This window comes from Giraffa tippelskirchi, chromosome 7, assembly GCF_054371585.1.
Source record: "Giraffa tippelskirchi isolate mGirTip1 chromosome 7, T2T-mGirTip1v1.2.pri, whole genome shotgun sequence".
Lineage (NCBI taxonomy): Eukaryota > Metazoa > Chordata > Mammalia > Artiodactyla > Giraffidae > Giraffa > Giraffa tippelskirchi.
Window position 1 is genome coordinate 147,253,093 of NC_137281.1, and position 19,370 is coordinate 147,272,462.

Here is a 19,370-nt window from a genome sequence, read left to right on the forward strand (position 1 = left end):
TCTTACGAAGCACGTAAGCTTTCCTGCATCTTTTCTCAGGTTGCTGGAGAAACGAAGTTTGTTTCTAGCTAGGGTTGAACATGGGAGCTTTATGGCCCCTAGAAGCTGGAAGATGGGAGATGTGAGGTGTGCAGTGGATCCTTGCTGAACTGAATGTCTTTTCTGTTGGAAATTCACGCATATGTTTGGACTGGCTTTTTTGAAATAGGATGCGGTTTGGATTTTGGACTGCTTCACACTGTGGGGTTTCTCCAGGACTTCTGAGAGTGTGTGAGAAGTTTCCAAACTCGAAAGGCTCCTTTTTTGGCACTGCAGTGTCTTTTCTATCTCGGCATCTTAAGAATCTGGGGGAACCATATAAAGATCAGAAACAAGTCTAGCCCTCAAGGCTCCCTGTGACTGGGTAATTCCAGTTAGTTGAATCCTTGCCCATTCGGATGAGACCATATAAAGTGGCCGTTTCCTGAATTTCCTGCTCTCTGCCTCCTTTTTGTCGAAAGCTGGTATTTCAGGACCGCAACCACTGGTCACGTGCTGCCAACCCTTTACTCGCAGTCATTCCTGCCCCTGTTTATTTTTGGAGAGAGCACATTTTTGCTTCTCTCCAGGAGCTATGCGGGGTCCTGGCCCCTCCGTCCATCAGGCGGCAGCCCCAGCAGGCTGTGCTGCTTTCCCACACTCGAGACATGACTCCAGCTTTTAGGAGAGAACGCGAGGGATGCACCGCCTCAGGGCTACCGCCACCCACTCCTATTTCTGTCCCTCCTGGTGTTGCACATTTTAAGACTCTTTCTGTGGTTTTTTTTTTGTTTTTTTTTTTTTAAAAAAAGCAAGTTTGGGTAATGTTACCTGGCACTAAATCTGCCAAAATTGGAAATCGTTTGCCCAGCAGATGTCTTGGGGCTGTGCCTCTGAATTTCAGAAGCGGAGCAATGTGAAGAATAAACCAGGGCTTTTGAATTCTAGGTCTAGGTCCTCTCTTCATTTTTAAGATCCATTTGAGCTCTACTCTCTCTCACCGTGGAGAAGGAAATGGCAACCCACTCTAGTATTCTCGCCTGGAGAATTCCATGAACAGAGGAGCCTGATAGGCTACAGTCCATGGGGTCACAAAGAGTCCGACATGACTGAATGACTAACACTCTCTCAACTATCCAGGGTTTTTTTCCACCCGCCCCCCCACCTCTTTCCTAACACAGGACTAGGAAACAGATTTCTTCCAGAGCCATGCTTCATACAGATTGGTAATGTCTTCCCAAGTGCTTGGTCAAGGAGGATTGCAGTGTTTGTGGGCCCTGTGAAAAAGGTCACCACTGTCTTAGACTAAGTTTCTAGTTTCAAGGATGGGGCAAGAGTCAATTCCTTTTTCTTTAAATGCCTAGGCCTTTGCACCGAGACCTCAGACACACACGATTTGAGAAATAATAAATTGCACGTTCGTGTCTCCTCTTGTCCTGCCCACACCTGGTGGGCAGGACCTCCCCTGGTCCGAATGGAGGGCCCTATAATGAAGGGTGACAATTTCTCAGAGCTCCCTGGGCTCTGACCATGCTCTGGGGAAGGCATTCCGGCTTCCAGAGTGTCCCCAGCATCTTCTCTGTCACCACGGCCGGGAGAACGTAGCAGTCCTGGCAGCTGATTCTAAAAGGAGCAACGGTAGCATCTCTGTCTAGAGTGTGTCCTGTGTTTCAGATCATCCCGGGGAGAGAGCGCGGGGCTCTTTCTGAAACTGCTAACAGGTGTCTCCATGACATCATCATAGCTTTTAGGGAGAGGAGCCAGGCTTTCAGGGGCTAGACTGTCTGCACAGAAGAACCCACCAGGCCTTTTAAATCATTCTGTGAAAAGCCAGTCATCACTCAGATTTTCAAACAGATCGTTTGCACCTGCTTTTAAACTACTCCATTATGATCAAGTCGCATCAGCTTTCACTTCCAGCCTGCACTGTATATAATGGGTGCTGAGGACCTTGGCTCCCCACCAGGATGATGATCAGGGAAAAGCATCAGCTACAGCCCATGTGTTATGTGCTGTCCTGGTAGCATTGCACCTTTTCGGGTTGCTTCTGGATTGCTTTTCCTTTTCATTTCTGCTTATCTTCCCAATCCAGGGCAAGCCCCACTTACTCCATAAAGCTTCTGTCAGTCTCCTTGTCCTCAGCACTGCCCACGATGCTACGATTCCATGTAGCCTTCAGTCCTGTCTTGCAAGCTTATGCATGCTTGTCAGAGCACTGCCTGAATGATGCCCCAGGAGAGTGTGGCCCAGTAAAAACCACCACAGGTGATGAGAAAACGGCAAAATTCAGTGGAACCACCCCACAGCCGAGGGATTCCTCCTCAGCTTCACCTTTGGACCCTGGATGAAGCCTCTCCCTGGAAGGACCCCCCAGTTCCTCCATCCCTGATGCCTACATCCCCTCTCCAGTGTGGCCTTTGTAGTTTCAGAGTAAGCTGGATGTCCGTCACGTAGATTTCACAAAGACCTGATCCACCCTGAGTTCTGCATCTTCCCAGCCTCACTGGACCGGGGTCTCATTTGAGAACAGGGATGATATCTTCTGCTTTCTCTAACTCACCTGGTATGTGTAGGGCAGCGCTCAGCTCTCCACAGAGGAGCAAAGTTGAATTCTGGGAAGGAACCTTTATCACTGGATCATGTATGGATGTGAGAGTTGGACCATAAAGAAAGCTGAGCACCAAAGAATTGATGCTTTTGAACTGGGGTGCTGGAGAAGACTCTTGAGAGTCCCTTGGACAGCAAGGAGATCAAACCAGTCAATCTTAAAGGAAATCAACCCTGAATATTTACTGGAAGTACTGATGCTGAAGCTGAAGCTCTAGTACTTTGGCCACCTGATGCGAAGAGCTGACTCATTGGAAAAGACCCTGATGCTGGGAATGTTTGAGGCAGGAGGATAGGGGACGACAGAGGATGAAATGGTTGGATGGCCTCATCGACTCAATGGACATGCGTTTGAGCAAGCTTCAGGAGATAGTGATGGACGGGAAAGCCTGGCGTGCTGCAGTCCATGGGGTCACAAAGAGTCAGACACAACTGAGTGACTGAACTGACTGAGTGGAGGTTAATTACATCTGTCTCATGCAGATAGGGTATTTGTGGGTGGCCATGACAAGATTCATAGTAGGAAGATTTACAAAACAATATTTTTCTTACCCTTGGACTTAGGGTACTAAATCATGAGCGTAGGGATTCCCCATCAGAAAAGACAACCCCTGCTAAACACCCAAGCCCTACCTTGCAGAGAGCTGAGTTCTGCCTGCCCCCATCTCCCAGCCACTTCAATGCTGTCTCCCAAGTGTGGCCAAGACTCCTGGTAGGGAGCAGAGAAGGCTGCTAAACCCTGCCCATTTGGTGTAGCGAAGGTCTTTGTAACTCTTAGTGATCTCAAGGAAAAGCAGCCTACACAGTTTTTACAGCATTATGTCAGCTCCTGAAGTTTTCAGTTATTAGCACACAAGCCCCTTTGATTTGGGGACAAGGTGTTAAGGTCTTCTGGCTGCGGAGGAGTGACTCTTGGGTGGTGGTCTTTCTGTTTGGAAGCTGCTGTGTTAGCAGCTGGCACCATTTCGGAATGGAAAGAAGATGAGAGGAAACGTGTCTTTGTGTGACCTCTGGGCAGAAAGGATTCTCACTCATCCTCCCAATGGCTGTGACTTTCTGAGGTTTGTGGTTAAAGAGGATAAAGCAGATCATTTTGGGTTTGGGAATCTTGTGAAAGTGAAAGTCGCTCAGTTGTGTCCAACTCTTTGCGACCCCAAGGACTATACAGTCCATGGAATTCTCCAGGTCACAATACTGCAGTGGGTAGCCTTTCCCTTCTCCAGGGGATCTTCCCAACCCAGAGATCGAACCCAGGTCTCCCACATTGCAGGCAGATTCTTTACCAGCTGAGTCACCAGGGAAGCCTTGGGAATCTTAGGGAACTTTATTAACCATATGATGGATTAATCATCAAAATGACAGCTCAGGCCAGGCTCAGAGGAAGCTTGCCCCCACCTCCTTCTCCAGATGGTGTAGTGTATTTTATTACATGTGGTCTAACCTTTCCTATATTGACATTAGTGATGCTGCTGCTGCTGCTGCTAACAGTAAAGACCCAGCACTTACTATATGCCAGGCACTGCTCTGAGCACTTACCGTATAGTCACTCGTCTAATCCCTCAGCAGGTTAGTGGTTACTCGAATGAGTGCATCTTGACCTCATTTGATGTCACTTATACCCCTTTTCCCTGCTGCCTAGTCTCTCGCAGTCCTTCCCCAGTTTGGTCTCTGCTTCTCCTGCCCTCTTGTCACCCACACCCCATGGCACAAAACAGAGGCAGGGCCGTGACACACAGGTTGAGGAACCTCGCCGAGGCAGCAGGGTCCCTTCCCTTCTTCTTGCAGGCTGTTGGTGGAAAAGTGCCGGGTAGACCTGGGCCTCTTGACCCTGTGGGCACCATGGATTTCACATGGCTTCCTCCTGTCCTTCCAACACCCGGATGCCCCAGGGGCAGGCAGGGCACCTGGGGGAGTGAAGCGGGCCTTGGGGTTAGACACAGGCACGCCTGTGGTCTGTGCGCTGATGCGGTAAAGAAGAGATCCCACTTCCAACCAGGGTAGATATGCTTGTTCCTGTTTTTGTCAAAACACTCGACACAGCTTTCATTTTCCCACTTCCTGTTGTCGTAGGAACTGGAGGGAATTCTGTACTGGAAGAGAAACAGCAGCACGATCGCCGTTGTAATAGACGTCCAGTGGCACTTGACAGGGCAGGAAGGAGACAGGCAGGGCGGGTGGGGACTGTGGCAAACTGGAAGGCACATGTCTAGTCACCAGAGGGCGGCTGCTGCTCAGCCCCAGAACCACTAGAGCTTCCAGTTTTCTGAGAGAAGCCGGAAACTTCTTGTTTTTTGCAGAAATCTCAAGTTTTTAAAATGGTAATTTAAATTTTAGAAACAGACAAAATCCACTGTATGGCCAGACAAAATTTGTGGTTCCTAGTTTGTGACTTCCGAATTCATTAATGCTCCTTGTCACAAGATGGTCCTACCCTTGGGTAAAGGAAAGTGGGATGTTATCTGCAAAAGCATAGGGAAGAAAGCTGTGAGCCAGATTGGTTTAAAACCTCCTGGAGGCACCTGATATGGTTCGGTTCTGATCTGTTTAACTTTTGCAAGCACAGTAAGAGCTGACCAGGACAAGGTTCTTGGTCTCTGCTTATACACAACTATGGCTTGTGTCCATTTGGCTTTATTCTGATTCCAGCTGGTCCTTACAGTTTCAACACTTGGTACCGTCTGAGCAGCCTAACCTCTGAACTTCAGTTCCAAATTCCTGGGACCAAGAACTCAGTTGGTTCTGACTGGGTCTGACTAGTGCATCCTAGTTCAATCAGCTAGGTCTAAGGAAAGAGGGGTCTTGGGATGAAAGGCTTCTCCATCCAGTCTGGGAACAGGTGAGTTGTGGGTGGCAGAGACACCACAAAAGGATGTGTGGACTGTGAATCGATGGTGGGATCTCTTCCTTCACCTTCTGTGGGTTCCCTGCTGAGAACCTAAGCAATAGTTCATTTTCTACTCCTACATTTTTGTCATTTTTGAGAGTACAAAGCGCCATTACCCAAGTTTGTTTTCTCTAAAGTACTGCCCAGGTTTCTTGGGAGCTAAGTCTTTTGGATACAGGCTTTCCAAGTCTTGGCTTCTCCTTCATCAGGCCTTTCCAGCAGGTTCTTCCTCTCCCCACAGAAAGGCCCAGTCTCCAGATGGAGCTCATCCTTGGCAGCTACTAGAGAAGCAGGAAAGTGAATGCATCTTGATGTAAAACAAAACATCAGAAATGAAATGTATTTCGGCACACGTTGAAGGAATGTTCTCTTAAAAAGCTGCAAGTTCGTTGCAATGGTGAATGGGATTGTTCCCTTAATTTCTCTTTCTGTTTTCTCATTGTTAGTGTATAGGAATGCAAGGGATTTCTGTGTGTGAATTTTGTATCCTGCAACTTTACTATATTCATTGATTAGCTCTAGTAATTTTCTGGTGGTGTCCTTGGGGTTTTCTATGTAGAGGATCATGTCATCTGCAAACAGTTTTACTTCTTCTTTTCCAATCTGGATTCCTTTTATTTCTTTTTCTTCTCTGATTACTGTGGCTAGAACTTCCAAAACTTTGTTGAATAGTAGTGATGAGAGTGGGCACTCTTGTCTTGTTCCTAATTTTAGAGGAAATGCTTTCAATTTTTTGCCATTGAGGATAATGTTTGCTGTGGGTTTGTTGTATATGGCTTTTATTATGTTGAGGTATGTTCCTTCTATGCCTGCTTTCTGGAGAGTTTTTTTTATCATAAATGGGTATTGAATTTTGTCACAGGCTTTCTCTGTATCTATTGAGATAATCATATGGTTTTTATCTTTCAATTTGTTAATATGGTGTATCAGATTGATTGATTTGCAAATATTGAAGAATCCTTGCATCCCTGGGATAAAGCCCACTTGGTCATGATGTATGATCTTTTTAATATGTTGTGGATTCTGTTTGCTATAATTTTGTTGAGGATTTCTGCATCTATGTTCATCAGTGATATTGGCCTGTAGTTTTCTTTTTTTGTGGTATCTTTGTCTGGTTTTGGGATTAGGGTGATGGTGGCTTCATGGAATGAGTTTGGGAGTTTACCTTCCTCTGCAGTTTTCTGGAAGAGTTTGAGTAGGATAGATGTTAGCTCTTCTCTAAATTTTTGGTAGAATTCACCTGTGAAGCCCTCTGGAAGATTTTTGATTACAGCTTCAATTTCCATGCTTGTGATGGGTCTGTTAAGATTTTCTATTTCATCCTGGTTCAGTTTTGGAAGGTTATCCTTTTCTAAGAATTTGTCCATTTCTTCCAAGTTGTCCATTTTATTGGCATATAGTTGCTCATAGTAGTCTCTTACAATCTTTTGTATTTCTGTGATGTCCATTGTGATTTTTCCATTTTCATTTCTAATTTTATTGATTTGATTCTTCTCCTTTTTTTTCTAGATGAGTCTGGCTAATGGTTTGTCTATTTTATTTATTTTCTCAAAGAACCAGCTTTTAGTTTTTTTGATTTTTGCTATAGTCTCCTTCAATAAAAAGAATAAAATACTTAGGAATAAATTTACCTAAAGAAACAAAAGGCCTATATATAGAAAACTATAAAACACTGATGAAAGAAATCAAACATGACACAATTGGATGGAGAAATATACCATGTTCGTGGATTGGAAGAATCAATATAGTGAAAATGAGTATACTACCCAAAGCAATCTATAGATTCAATGTAATCCCTATCAAGCTACCAATGGTATTTTTCACAGAACTAGAACAAATAATTTCACAATTTTTATGGAAACACAAAAACCCTCGAATATCCAAAGCAATCTTGAGAAAAAAGAATGGAACTGGAGGAATCAACCTGCCTGACTTTGGACTACACTACAAAGCTACAGTCATCAAGACAGTATGGTACTGGCACAAAGACAGAAATACAGATCAATGGAACAAAATAGAAAGCCCAGAGATAAATCCACGCGCCTATGGACACCTTATCTTTGACAAAGGAGGCAAAAATATACAATTGAGAAAAGACCATCTCTTTAACAAGTGGTGCTGGGAAAACTGGCCAACCACCTGTAAAAGAATGAAACTAGAACACTTTCTAACACCATACACAAAAAGAAACTCAAAAAGGGTTAAAGATCTAAATGTAAGACCAGAAACTATAAAACTCTTAGAGAAAAATATAGGCAGAACATTCCCTGACATAAATCACAGCAAGATCCTCTATGACCCACCTCCCAGAGTAATGGAAATAAAAACAAAAATAAACAAATGGGACCTAATTAAACTTAAAAGCTTTTGCACAATGAAAGAAACTCTAATCAAGGTGAAAAGGCAGCCATCAGAATGGGAGAAGATAATAGCAAATGAAACTGACAGTCTCCAAAAATATATAAGCAGCTCATGCAGCTCAATACCAGGAAAATAAGTGATCCAATCAAAAAATGGGCCAAAGAACTAAACAGGCATTTCTCCAAAGAAATACAGATGGCTAACAAACACATGAAAAGATTCTCAACATCACTCATTATCAGAGAAATGCAAATCAAAACCACAGTGAGGTACCATCTCATGTCAGTTAGAATGGCTGCCATCAAAAAGTCTACAAACAATAAAGGCTGGAGAGGGTGTGGAGAAAAGGGAACCCTCTTACACTGGTGGTGGAAATGCAAACTAGTACAGCCACTATGGAGAACAGTGTAGAGATTCCTTAAAAAAGTGGAAACAGAACTGCCATACGACCCAGCATCCCACTGCTGGGCATACACACCAAGGAAACCAGAATTGAAAGAGACACATGTACCCCGGTGTTCATTGCAGCACTGTTCACAATAGCTAGAACACGAAAGCAACCTAGATGTCCATCGACAGATGAATGGATAAGGAAGCTGTGGTACATATACACAATGGAATATTACTCAGCTATAAAAAAAATGCATTTGAGTCAGTTCTAATGAGGTGGACAAAACTGGAGCCTATTATACAGAGTGAAGTAAGTCAGAAAGAGAAACACCAATACAGTATGTTAACGCATATATATGGAATTTAGAAAGATGGTAATGACGACCCTATATGCAAGACAGCAAAAGAGACACAGATGTAAAGAACAGACTTTTGGACCATGTGGGAGAAGGTGAGGGTGGGACGATATGAGAGAATAGCATTGAAACGTGTATTTTACCATAAGTAAAATAGATGACCAGTGCAAGTCCAATACATGCAGCAGGGCACTCAAAGCTGGTGCTCTGGGACAACCCAGAGTGGTGGGGTGGGGAGGGAGGTGGGAGGGGGGTTCAGGATGGGGGACACATGTACACCCGTGGCTGATTCACGTCGAAGTACGGCAAGAAACACCGCAATATTGTACAGTAATTAGCCTCCAATTAAAATAAATAAATAAAAATTTTAAAGCTGCAAGTTAGGTTTTAAGCAACAAATTGAAAGGATATTGCAGTGATTTTAGTGCCAGAGACTGAAGACCACATACTTCGTGCAAAATTTGGCCCGCTTCTTGTTTCTGGAGAAGGAAATGGCAACCCACTCCAGTGTTTTGTTTTGTTTTGTTTTAATATTTATTTGCTTATTTATTTGGCTGTGTCAGGTCTTAATTGTGTCATGAGGCTCTTTCCTTTCGGCTCATGGATTCTCTAGTTACAGTTCGTGGGTGCGATAGCTTTGCAGCTTGTGGGATCTTAGTTCCCCAACCAGGGATCGAACCTGCGTCCCCTTCTTTGCAAGGCGGATTCTTAACCACTGGACCACCAGGGAAGTCCCCCACTCCAGTGTTCTTGCTGGAAAAATCCCATGGACAGAGGAGCCTGGCAGGGTACATACAGTCCATGGAGTCTCAAAGGGTCAGACACGGCCGAGTGACTGAGCACACACACATGCTTGTTTTTATAAAGTTTTATTGGACACGTTACACCCAGGTGTTTAATTCTTGTCTGTGGCTGCTTGTTGCCCTGCAATATCAGAGTTGAGTAGTTGTAACAGAGCCTTTGCAACCCACAAAATCAAAAATATTTCCCATCTAGCCCTTTTAGAAAAAATTTGTCAACCACCATTTTAGTCCACTTACCTAAGAATCTCCTTAGATTGAGAACAACAGTTATGATTATGTGAGGTTCTTGGAAAAAGAAAGTTGGTAACTCAGCGGTCCTAGATAAGTCCTGGGTGATTCAAAATAGGAAAGGCTTTTGCTCTTTTGTCCAATGTGAGTATTTCAGTAGATTGGTTAATTCCCACCTTGGTATTTTTAGTTGAAGTAGTTAGACAAGAATTCCTGGACTTGGGTTTCTGGATGTATCTATTCCAAGTGAATGCTTCCTGCCCAAATAACTTAAGTAGATTTTTAACCCACCGATTGAGTTTGTATCTTTGAAGCAAGCCTGTCTCTTATACTTTTATTTTATTACTTTTCTGTTTATAAAAGTGGTATAAGTTGACTGGTTAAAAAAGAATTAGAAAATGTACACATAAGAAAAGAGAAAAATTGCCTTAATTCTATCACTGGATTCCCTCTCAATCATGTATGATATTATGTATGTGATTTTCTTTCACAAAGTCAGAAGCATGTACCTACTGTTTTGCAATATGTTTCAAAAAGTTAACATTTATACCATAATATAACATTATATAATATTTATATCATTAACCCATATCATTAATAATTCTTTTTTAACAGTTTCTCATTATTGTATAGTATTTTCACATGTGTATTTCATGATTTACTTAATTCCTTATTGTTGTCCATTTTGATTGTTTCTGAGGGCTTCCCTGGTGGCTCAGGCGGTAAAAAATCTGCCCACAATGCAGGAGACCTGAGTTCAATCCCTGGGTCAGAAAGATCCCTTGGAGAAGGGAATAGCAACCCGCTCCAGTATTCTTGCCTGGAGAATTCCATGGACAGAGGTACCTGGTGGGCTATAGTCCATGGGGTTGCAAAGAGTCGGACACAAGACTGAGCTACTAACCCACTTGATTGTTTCTGGTTATTCATTATATTAAAAAATGACATTACATTTCTCTCTGATTATTTCCTTGGGATAAATTCCTGGGGTTAGAATTGTTGCCTCAGAAAGTGTGAGCATTTCTAGGGCTTTCAGTTGACAAGACCAGATTGCCCTCCTGGCATGAAAGGTATGAAAGCACCCAGGTTTCATAGTATTGTATTTTTATTCAGAAGCTTTTGGTAGGTTGAAGGTCGGTTTAGGTGACCTTAATCTCGGCCCCAGTTTGCTGGAACGCTGATGCTGAGTGACTGTTTCGTTGGCTTCTGTCCCTTACAGGTTCCCCCTCCCAAGCCACCCCGCCGGCAAGGACGCTGGGCAGACGACTCCGTGAAGGTTTCCAAGTGAGTGCCAGCAGCTCAGGGTTGGGGGTGGAACGGGGCACTCTGTGCTCCTGTGTTGCTCTTCTGTTTTTTTATAACAGCTCTGTTGAGATGTAATTCATATACCTGACAATTCACCCATTCGAAATGTACAGTTAAGTCATTCTTAGTATATCCAGAGTTGTACTATCATCACCACAATCACTTTTAGACCATTTTTTTTACCACCCCTTCTTACCTCATACCCATTAGCAATCACTGCCCTTTTCCTCCCAAGCTCCCCTGCCCCAGACAGCCACCAACCTGTTTTCTGACTCTGTGATTTGCCTATTCTGGACATTTCGTATAAATGGAATCATATTGTACGGTATATGCATTCGGACAAGTTCCATTCTGAGAGCTCATTCAGAAGTCTAGCAGAGTTAGCCTAGGTACCCAAGTAACACAGTTGGCTGTACTGTACTGTAATAGGTTTATAACATTTTTCACACAAATAGTGCATACATAAAAAAACAAACACAAAAACAAAACATTTTTAATCTTACAATATAGTACCTTGAAAAGTACAGTAGTACAGTTCAGCAGCTGGCATACAGGGACTGGCACGCAGGTTTGCATCTTTGAAAGTCTGCAACTTGAAGGTTCGTTTGTTGGGGACTTACTATATTATGTGGTCCTTTATGAGTGGCTTCTTTCACTTGGCATAATGTTTTAAAAGTTCATCCAACCTAGATGTCCATCAACAGACGAATGGATAAGGAAGCTGTGGTACATATACACAATGGAATATTACTCAGCCATTAAAAAGAATACATTTGAATCAGTTCTATTGAGATGGATGAAACTGGAGCCCATTATACAGAGTGAAGTAAGCCAGAAAGAAAAACACCAATACAGTATACTAATGCATATATATGGAATTTGAAAGATGGTAACGATAACCCTATATGTGAGACAGAATAAGAGACACAGATGCATAGAATAGTCTTATGGACTCGGAGGGAGAAGGTGAGGGTGGGATGTTCTGAGAGAATAGCATTGAAACATGTATATTATCTTATGTGCAACAGAACACCATTCCAGGTTCGATGCATGAGACAAATGCTCAGGGCTGGGGCAGTGTGATGACCCAGAGGGATAGGATGGGGAGGGAGGTCGGAGGGGGGTTCAGGATGGGGAACACATGTAAACCCATGGCTGATTCATGTCAATGTATGGCAAAAACCACTACAATATTGTAAGGTAATTAGCCCTCAACTAAAACAAATAAATTTATTTTTAAAAAAAAGTTCATCCATATTTTGACATTCGGTGTTGTTCAAGTTACTTTTCTAAACAGATTGGAATTGCCTGTTAGTTACTGCTGGATTACAAATCATTTCGGTCTTCAGTTCCCTTGTACTAAGTCTTAGATGAATGGTAAACCAATACACATATATATGTATATATATTTACTGCACTTGGCCAAAAATAAAGTTTAACTAAAGATAAATGGCAACCCACTCCAGTACTCTTGCCTGGAAAATCCCATGGATGGAGTAGCCTGGTGGGCTGCGGTCCATGGGGTTGCTAGGAATCGGACATGACTGAGCGACTTCTTTCACTATTCACTCTCATGCGTTGGAGAAGGAAATGGCAACCCACTCCAGTATTCTTGCCTGGAGAATCCCAGGGACAGGGGACCTTGGTGGGCTGCTGTCTGTGGGGTCGCACAGGGTTGGACATGACTGAAGCGACTTAGCAGCAGCAGCAGCAGGAGAGGAATTTCCTTTTCTCAAAGAATAGGTATTACTTTTGTTCTGAATTTTTTTCAGCAATTGTTGCCTTGAAAATAGCATTATCAAAAATATTTTTTTCCAGTGTTCCCCTCTTCCTCCTCTTTTCCTCTCCCCACCTCTAAACATAGACACACACACACCACACATATGCTTTCTTCTCTCCTGAAGCATTTGAAAACAAGATGCAGTCATCATGATATTTAATCTCTGAATACTCTAGCATGAATCTCTATTCAGGACATTCTCCAAATAATCACTGTATAATTGTCATATCTAAAAAATTTCATAATGATTTAATAATATTTAAAATATAGTCAAAATATAGTCTGAATTCCCCAGTTGTCCCCAAAATGTCTTTTGTAGTTCCAGGATCCAATCAGAGTTCATATATTGTGTTGATAGTTCTATCTCTTTTTAGGATCTTTTACTCTCTAAAATATTTCCAGCTCCCCTTCCCCGCTACCACACTTTCACCCAGTGTATTGACTTTTTTGAGGAATCCAGGTCACTTGTAGAACATCTCACGCTCTGGATTTTGCTGATTGATTCCTCATGATTAGATTCAAATTAAAGGTTTTTGGCAAGAACAGATGATACTGTATACTTTTTATTGTCTCAAAATGGTATAGAAAAATATACTCAGAGATATCCTACTCCCATCCTTATTCCTTCCACCTCATTTCTGCCCATCTCCTGTGGGTAACTTCTTTATTAGTTTCTGGTTTATCCTTCCTATACATCTTTTTGCAAAAAAAAAAATAAGTGTATATATAAAATTTTTAATGTATCCTGATTTGTTTATATATATTAAGACTTAGCAAACTGTGGCCCACAGGCCAGTCCTCTGCTTTTTATGCAATTTTTAAAGGTTTCTTTCCATTATAATTATTATAGAATATTGACTATTTGCCCCTGTGTTGTGTAATACATCCTTGAACCTGTCTTACACCCAATAGTTTTACCTCCCACTCCCCTGCCCTGTGTTGCCCTTCCTCACCACCATTCCCCACTGCTAACCACTGGTTTCTTCTCTGTGAGTCTGCTTCTTTTTTGTTATATTCACTAGTTGTATTTCTTTTAGATCCCACATATAAGTGAAATCATACAGTATTTGTCTTTCTCTGCCTAATTTCACTTAGTATAATGTCCTACAAGTCCACCTGTGTCGCTACAAATGACAAAATTGTGTTCTTTTTGTGACTGAGTAGTATTCCATTCTGTATATCTGTGTGTGTGTGTGTACACTATTTCTTCTTAATCCATTCACTCTGCTGATGGACGTTTAGGTTGCTTCCATATTTTGGCAATTGTAAATAATGCTGCTTTGAACATTGGGGTGCATGTAACCTTTCAAACTGGTGTTTTTGTTTTTTGAGTATAAACCCAGGAGTATAGTTGCTGGGTCATATGATAGTTCCATTTTTAGTTTTTTTATGGAAACCTCCACAGTTTCCCACAGTGCCTGCACCAATTTATATTCCCACCAACAGTGTGTAAGGGTTTCCTTTTCTCCACATCCTTACTAACATTTCTTGTTTGTGTCCCTTTTTTTTTTTGATGATAGCCATTCTGACAGGTATGAGGTGGTATCTCATTGTGGCTTTGATTTGCATTTCCCTGATGGTTAGTGATATCTAGCATCTTTTGATGTGTCTGTTTGCCATCTGCATTTCCTCTTTAAAAAAAATATCTGTTCAGTTCTTCCACCCATTTTTTAATTGAGTTGTTTGGTGGGGTTTTTTTTTTTTTGATGTTGAGTTATATGAGCTGCTTATATGTGTTGTATATTATCTGCTTATTGGTCCTGTTATTTGCAAATATTTCCTCCCATTCAGTATGTTGTCTTTTCATTTTGTTTATGGTCTCCTTTTCTGTGCAGGAACTTTTAAGTTTAATTTGGTCCCATTTTGTTTATTTTTGCTTTTATTTCCTTTGCTTTAGGAGATCCAAAAAAAAAATGTTGCTGCAATTTGTGTAAGAGTGTTATGCCTATGTTTTCCTCAGTGAGTTTTATAGTATCCGGTCTTACATTCCTGTCTTTAATCCATTTTGACTTTATTTTTGTATATGGTATTAGAGAATGTTGTAATTTCATTCTTTCACATGTAGCTATCGAGTTTTCCCATCACAACTTGTTGAAGAAATTGGCTTTTCTCCATTGTATATTCGTGCATCCCTTGCCATAGGGCAGTTGACCGTAAGTGCGCAGCCACCTGTAGATCACGTTTTCTTGGAACATGACCACATTATAAACCTAAATTTTATTTATTTTTAATTGAAGTATAGTTGATTTACAGTGTTGTGTTAATTACTGCTGTACAGCAAAGCGACTCAGTTTTATATGTATATACACTTCTTTTTCATATTCTTTTCCATTATAATTTATCCCAGGATATTGAATATAGTTCCCTGTGCCGTACAGTAGGACCAGTGTATATACCATTGTGTATACCAGCCTGATGATAATCCCCATCTCCCACTGCACCCCTCTCCCACCCCCCGCCCCCTTGGCAACTACCAGTCTAGTTTTTATGTCCCTGATTCTGTTTCCATTTCATAGATAGGTTCATTTGAGTCATATTTTAGATTCTGCATGTAAGTGATACCATATGATATTTGTCTTTGTTTTTCTAACTTCACTTAAATGATCATCTCTAGTTACAGCCATGTTGCTACAAATATTATTTCATTCTTTTTATGGCTGAGTAATGTTCCATTGTACATAAGTACCACATCTTCTTTCTCCATTCCTCTTTTTGATGGACATAAGTTGTTTCCATGTCTTGGCTAGTGTGACTAGTTCTGCTATGTATCTTTTTGTATTATAGTTTTGTCTGTGTATGTGCCCAGGAGTAGGATTGCTGGATCACATGGTAATTCTGTTTTTAGTTTTTTGAGGAGCCTCTGTACTGCTTTCTATGTTCCCACCAACAGTGTCAGAGAGTTCCCTATTGCCCACCCTTTCCAGCACTTATTATTTGTAGCCTTTTTAATGATGGCCATTCTCACCATCTGGCTTCCCTGTAGTTTTGATTTGCATTTCTGTAATAATTAGCAATGTTGAGCATCTTTTCATGTGCCTACTGGCCATCTGTTTGTCTTCTTTGGAGAAATGACTATTTAGGTCTTCTGCCCATCTTTTGATTGGGTTGTTTGTTTTTTTGTTGCTGAGTTATGTGAGCTGTTTGTATATTTTGGAAATTAAGCCTATGTCGGTCACATTGTTTGCAAATATTTTCTTCCATTTGTGGGTTGTCTTTTCATTTTGGTTATGGTTTCCTTTACTGTACAAAAGCTTGTAAGTTTGATTAAGTCCCTTTTTTTTTTTAATTGCATTGGGAGACTGACATAAGAGAACATTGGTATGTAAATCTACATTTTAAAAATTAGATCTCTTTTCCATGTGAAGTTAATTCTGGTGTATAATATGAGGTGTAGATCCAGTTTTATTTCTTTTCTCTAAATGACTTTTGTCCCAGCATCATTTATTTGAAAATTCATCCTTTCCCACCTTCTCCATTGTCTACTTCTGTTCATGTACCTGGGTCTACTTCTGGACTCATGATTCTGTTCCAGTGGTCTTTCTATTTGTGTATCATTAAGTACACCACACTGTTCCTTGCTGAATATAACATTCCTTTTTCATGTTAACCAAGTAGAAGAAGAGGAACGAGAAGTTCTAATGAGAAGCTACTAAGTTATTAGGGGATTCTTGTGTTTGTATTATCTGGAATTTGTTTTGAAATATGGAAATGAGACAAATCCTATATCTGCTTCTTAGAGGGGAAAAAAAAAAGGGAATCTCATGGTAAGTCCTCAATGAATATATTAAAGATTTTTCCAGATCATGTCAGTCTCTCCTGGGAGGGAGGCTCTTTTCCATTTCCCGTGTTACTCTTCAAGGGATTTCCTTGTCTGGCTACCTTGGTCCATAACCCAGTCCTGACCGTTCAATGGCAGCGTGCCCAGGGCTTATCCACCAGCCTCCTCTTCTCTGTCAGCGCTCACTCTTGGCATAATCGCCGTTCAGTCCTGGGTGTTCTCCCATCACCTGCACACTTGATGACCCTTGCACAGAGTTTGTACCTCTAGCCCAACCCGTCCGCTGAGCATCTAGCTGTCCACACATCCTTTCTACTTGAATGTGCAACTCAATCCTAACGTATCCAAACTGATCCTCTTAATTTCTGCCCCTTCTGCCCCTTCCGCCCCTTCCACCCTGTCCCCTAGCCTGCACCTCCCCAAGTCCCCTCAGGTCTCCATAAATGGGCTCAACCCTCCCTTTCACTCAGACTCTGAACTTTGGGATCACGCTGGACCCTTCCCTCTCCCCTCAGGTTCAGTCTGTCAGCAAACCATGCTTATTCTACACTTGAAGCACACCTGTTGTCTGCACTGCCAGCATCGTTCCTGGTGCTGACTCAAGCCAGGCCCTCCTCCCTGCCTACCTCTGCCTCCTTCAGTCTCAACTGCAGGAGCCAGAATGACCTCTTTACAGCATAGGTGAGGTCATTTCACTTTTAACAGCTCAGAACCCTCCAGGGGCATCTCCCCCAAAAAGTAAACTGCACAGTCTTTACCATGGCTTCCCAGGCTCCACGTGACCTCACTGTCTATAGCGCCCTTCATCACTGTATTCCCCACCTCCTGCTGTGAGAGTCACCACCTGACATGTCCATACATATGTGTATGGTGTGTGTGTGTGTTAGTTACTCAGTCATATGTTGCTCAAACTCTTTGCTACCCCGTGAACTGCAGCCTGCCAGGTTTTTCTGTCCATGGAATTCTCCAGGCAAAAATGGAGTGGGTAGCCATTCCGTTCTCCAGGGTATCTTTCCAACCCAGGGATAGAACCCAGATCTCCTGCATTGCAGGCAGATTCATTACCATCTGAGCCACCAGGGAAGCCCACACATGTGTAAACACACATACACATATTGTCTTTTTCTCTCTACTGTCTTGTTAGCTCTGTGAGAGGAGACATACACTTGTTCACATACCCCCAGGTCCCTCAAACAGTGCCAGTCCATAATGAGCTCTCAGTGACTATTTATTGAACACATGAATGATGAGATCAGTAGTTCTGGTTGGTCACTTACTGTGTCGGTATGGGACCTGAACTCTGGAGGCTGGCAGCTCTATTGGGGAGGTGATGCTCTGTATGAAGAGCCTGAACCAAGGCAGTGGTGTGACCGTGGACAGGAAGGAGATTTGGAGACATTTTGGAGAAAGAGTTAACAGAAGTGCCATTGATTGGATACAGGGCAGAGGGCAGAGTTTAAGGTCATTGCAAGGTGCCTGATCTTGGTGATTGGTTGGGTAGTGGTGTCATGAGAAGAGGAAGGCAGAAAGAGAGACTTGACTTGGGAGACGGTGGCAGAGAATATAGATCATTTCCTCAGTATAGGAGTCTAGGAAAGAGGTTGAAAAGCAGTTGCAATTTGAGCCATCTGTACAAATAGAAGACAAGGATTTGGCTGTTTGGAGATTACTAGGGGCCTTTGAGAAAGTGATCACAGTGATTTGTGTTGGAGCCAGAGTCAGTTATAGCATGTGGAAGAGGAAGGTGGAAGTGAGGGGATGGAAACAGTGGTACAGGCTCCTACTCTGAGGAGTGGACACAAATGGGACAGTATTTGGAAGGAGGAATCTGTTCTGAGCCTCGTGTGTGTAATACCTGGCAAAGAGTGATTACAGATGAAAGGGAGGTGGTGTGAAGAAGTAGCATCCTGAGGGATGAGATAAAACCTTCCAAGAAAGACTAACTAGCCTTGGACAGGAAGAGGCAGGGACATTTTTTCCTTCAGGACAAGAGGGTGTTTGGAAAGGCCTGTAAGTTATCAAGAAAGGCTGGGGGAGGTAAGGAGTTGGAGGGTATTTCATTTTGAATTGACCTCTTTTTTTTTTTTTAATTCTTTTTTTCAAAGTGGGAGGGCAAACTTGAGTGTTGAACTTGTTTGAGCAAAGGAGAGCTGGCATCTGGAGCCTAGTAGGACAGATGCTGTAAGAGAGGCAGTTGCTGGGCTGCATTGAGGGTCTGCCCCATGAGGCTGGAAACATGAACTCCTGCTCTTTGCAGGTGCCCCAGGGAGTCCAGAGTGTCAGTGGGCTTTCTGCCCCTAAGAACTTGGGTTCCAGTTGGGGAGATGAGGCATTTTCATGCACAAAGATCAGGATCGCCTGGAGCACATCGTAAGTGAGAAACTAATGGAGTGGTCCAACCTCAATGATGTAACTTCAGAGGAGAGTAATCACGGTGGTCAGGGAGCCCCCTTGAAGAGGAGCTGGGGGTCAAGCGGGAGGAATTCTGGTGGGCAAAGAGGATCATGGGGAAAGGTTTTGGTTCAAGGATTAATGTAGGCGTTAAGTGTTGGGGGTGGGGAGCAGTTACCATATTGTCAGTCTGGTTAGAGCAGAGAAGTCACACTAAAAATAGTGTGCCCTTAAACTCTTTGGCGGAGAAGGCAATGGCACCCCACTCCAGTACTCTTGCCTGGAAAATCCCATGGAAGGAGGAGCCTGGTGGACTGCAGTCCAGGGGGTCGCTAAGAGTCGGACACAACTGAGCGACTTCACTTTCACTTTTCACTTTCATGCATTGGAGAAGGAAATGGCAACCCACTCCAGTGTTCTTGCCTGGAGAATCCCAGGGACGGCGGAGCCTGCTGGGCTGCCATCTATG

The 19,370-nt window shown here is 42.7% G+C and overlaps 1 protein-coding gene across 6 annotated transcripts in view; it reads left to right on the forward strand.

The window, feature by feature from the left end:
• IFT43 (intraflagellar transport 43) overlaps positions 1–19,370 on the forward strand; it is a 106,106-nt gene that overhangs the window by 39,347 nt on the left and 47,389 nt on the right. For all 6 annotated transcript variants that reach the window (XM_081509338.1, XM_081509337.1, XM_081509339.1 and 3 more), the window contains one exon: positions 10,867–10,931. In XM_081509338.1, coding sequence (XP_081365464.1) covers positions 10,867–10,931 — 65 coding nt within the window. The remainder of the gene's footprint in view (positions 1–10,866; positions 10,932–19,370) is intronic.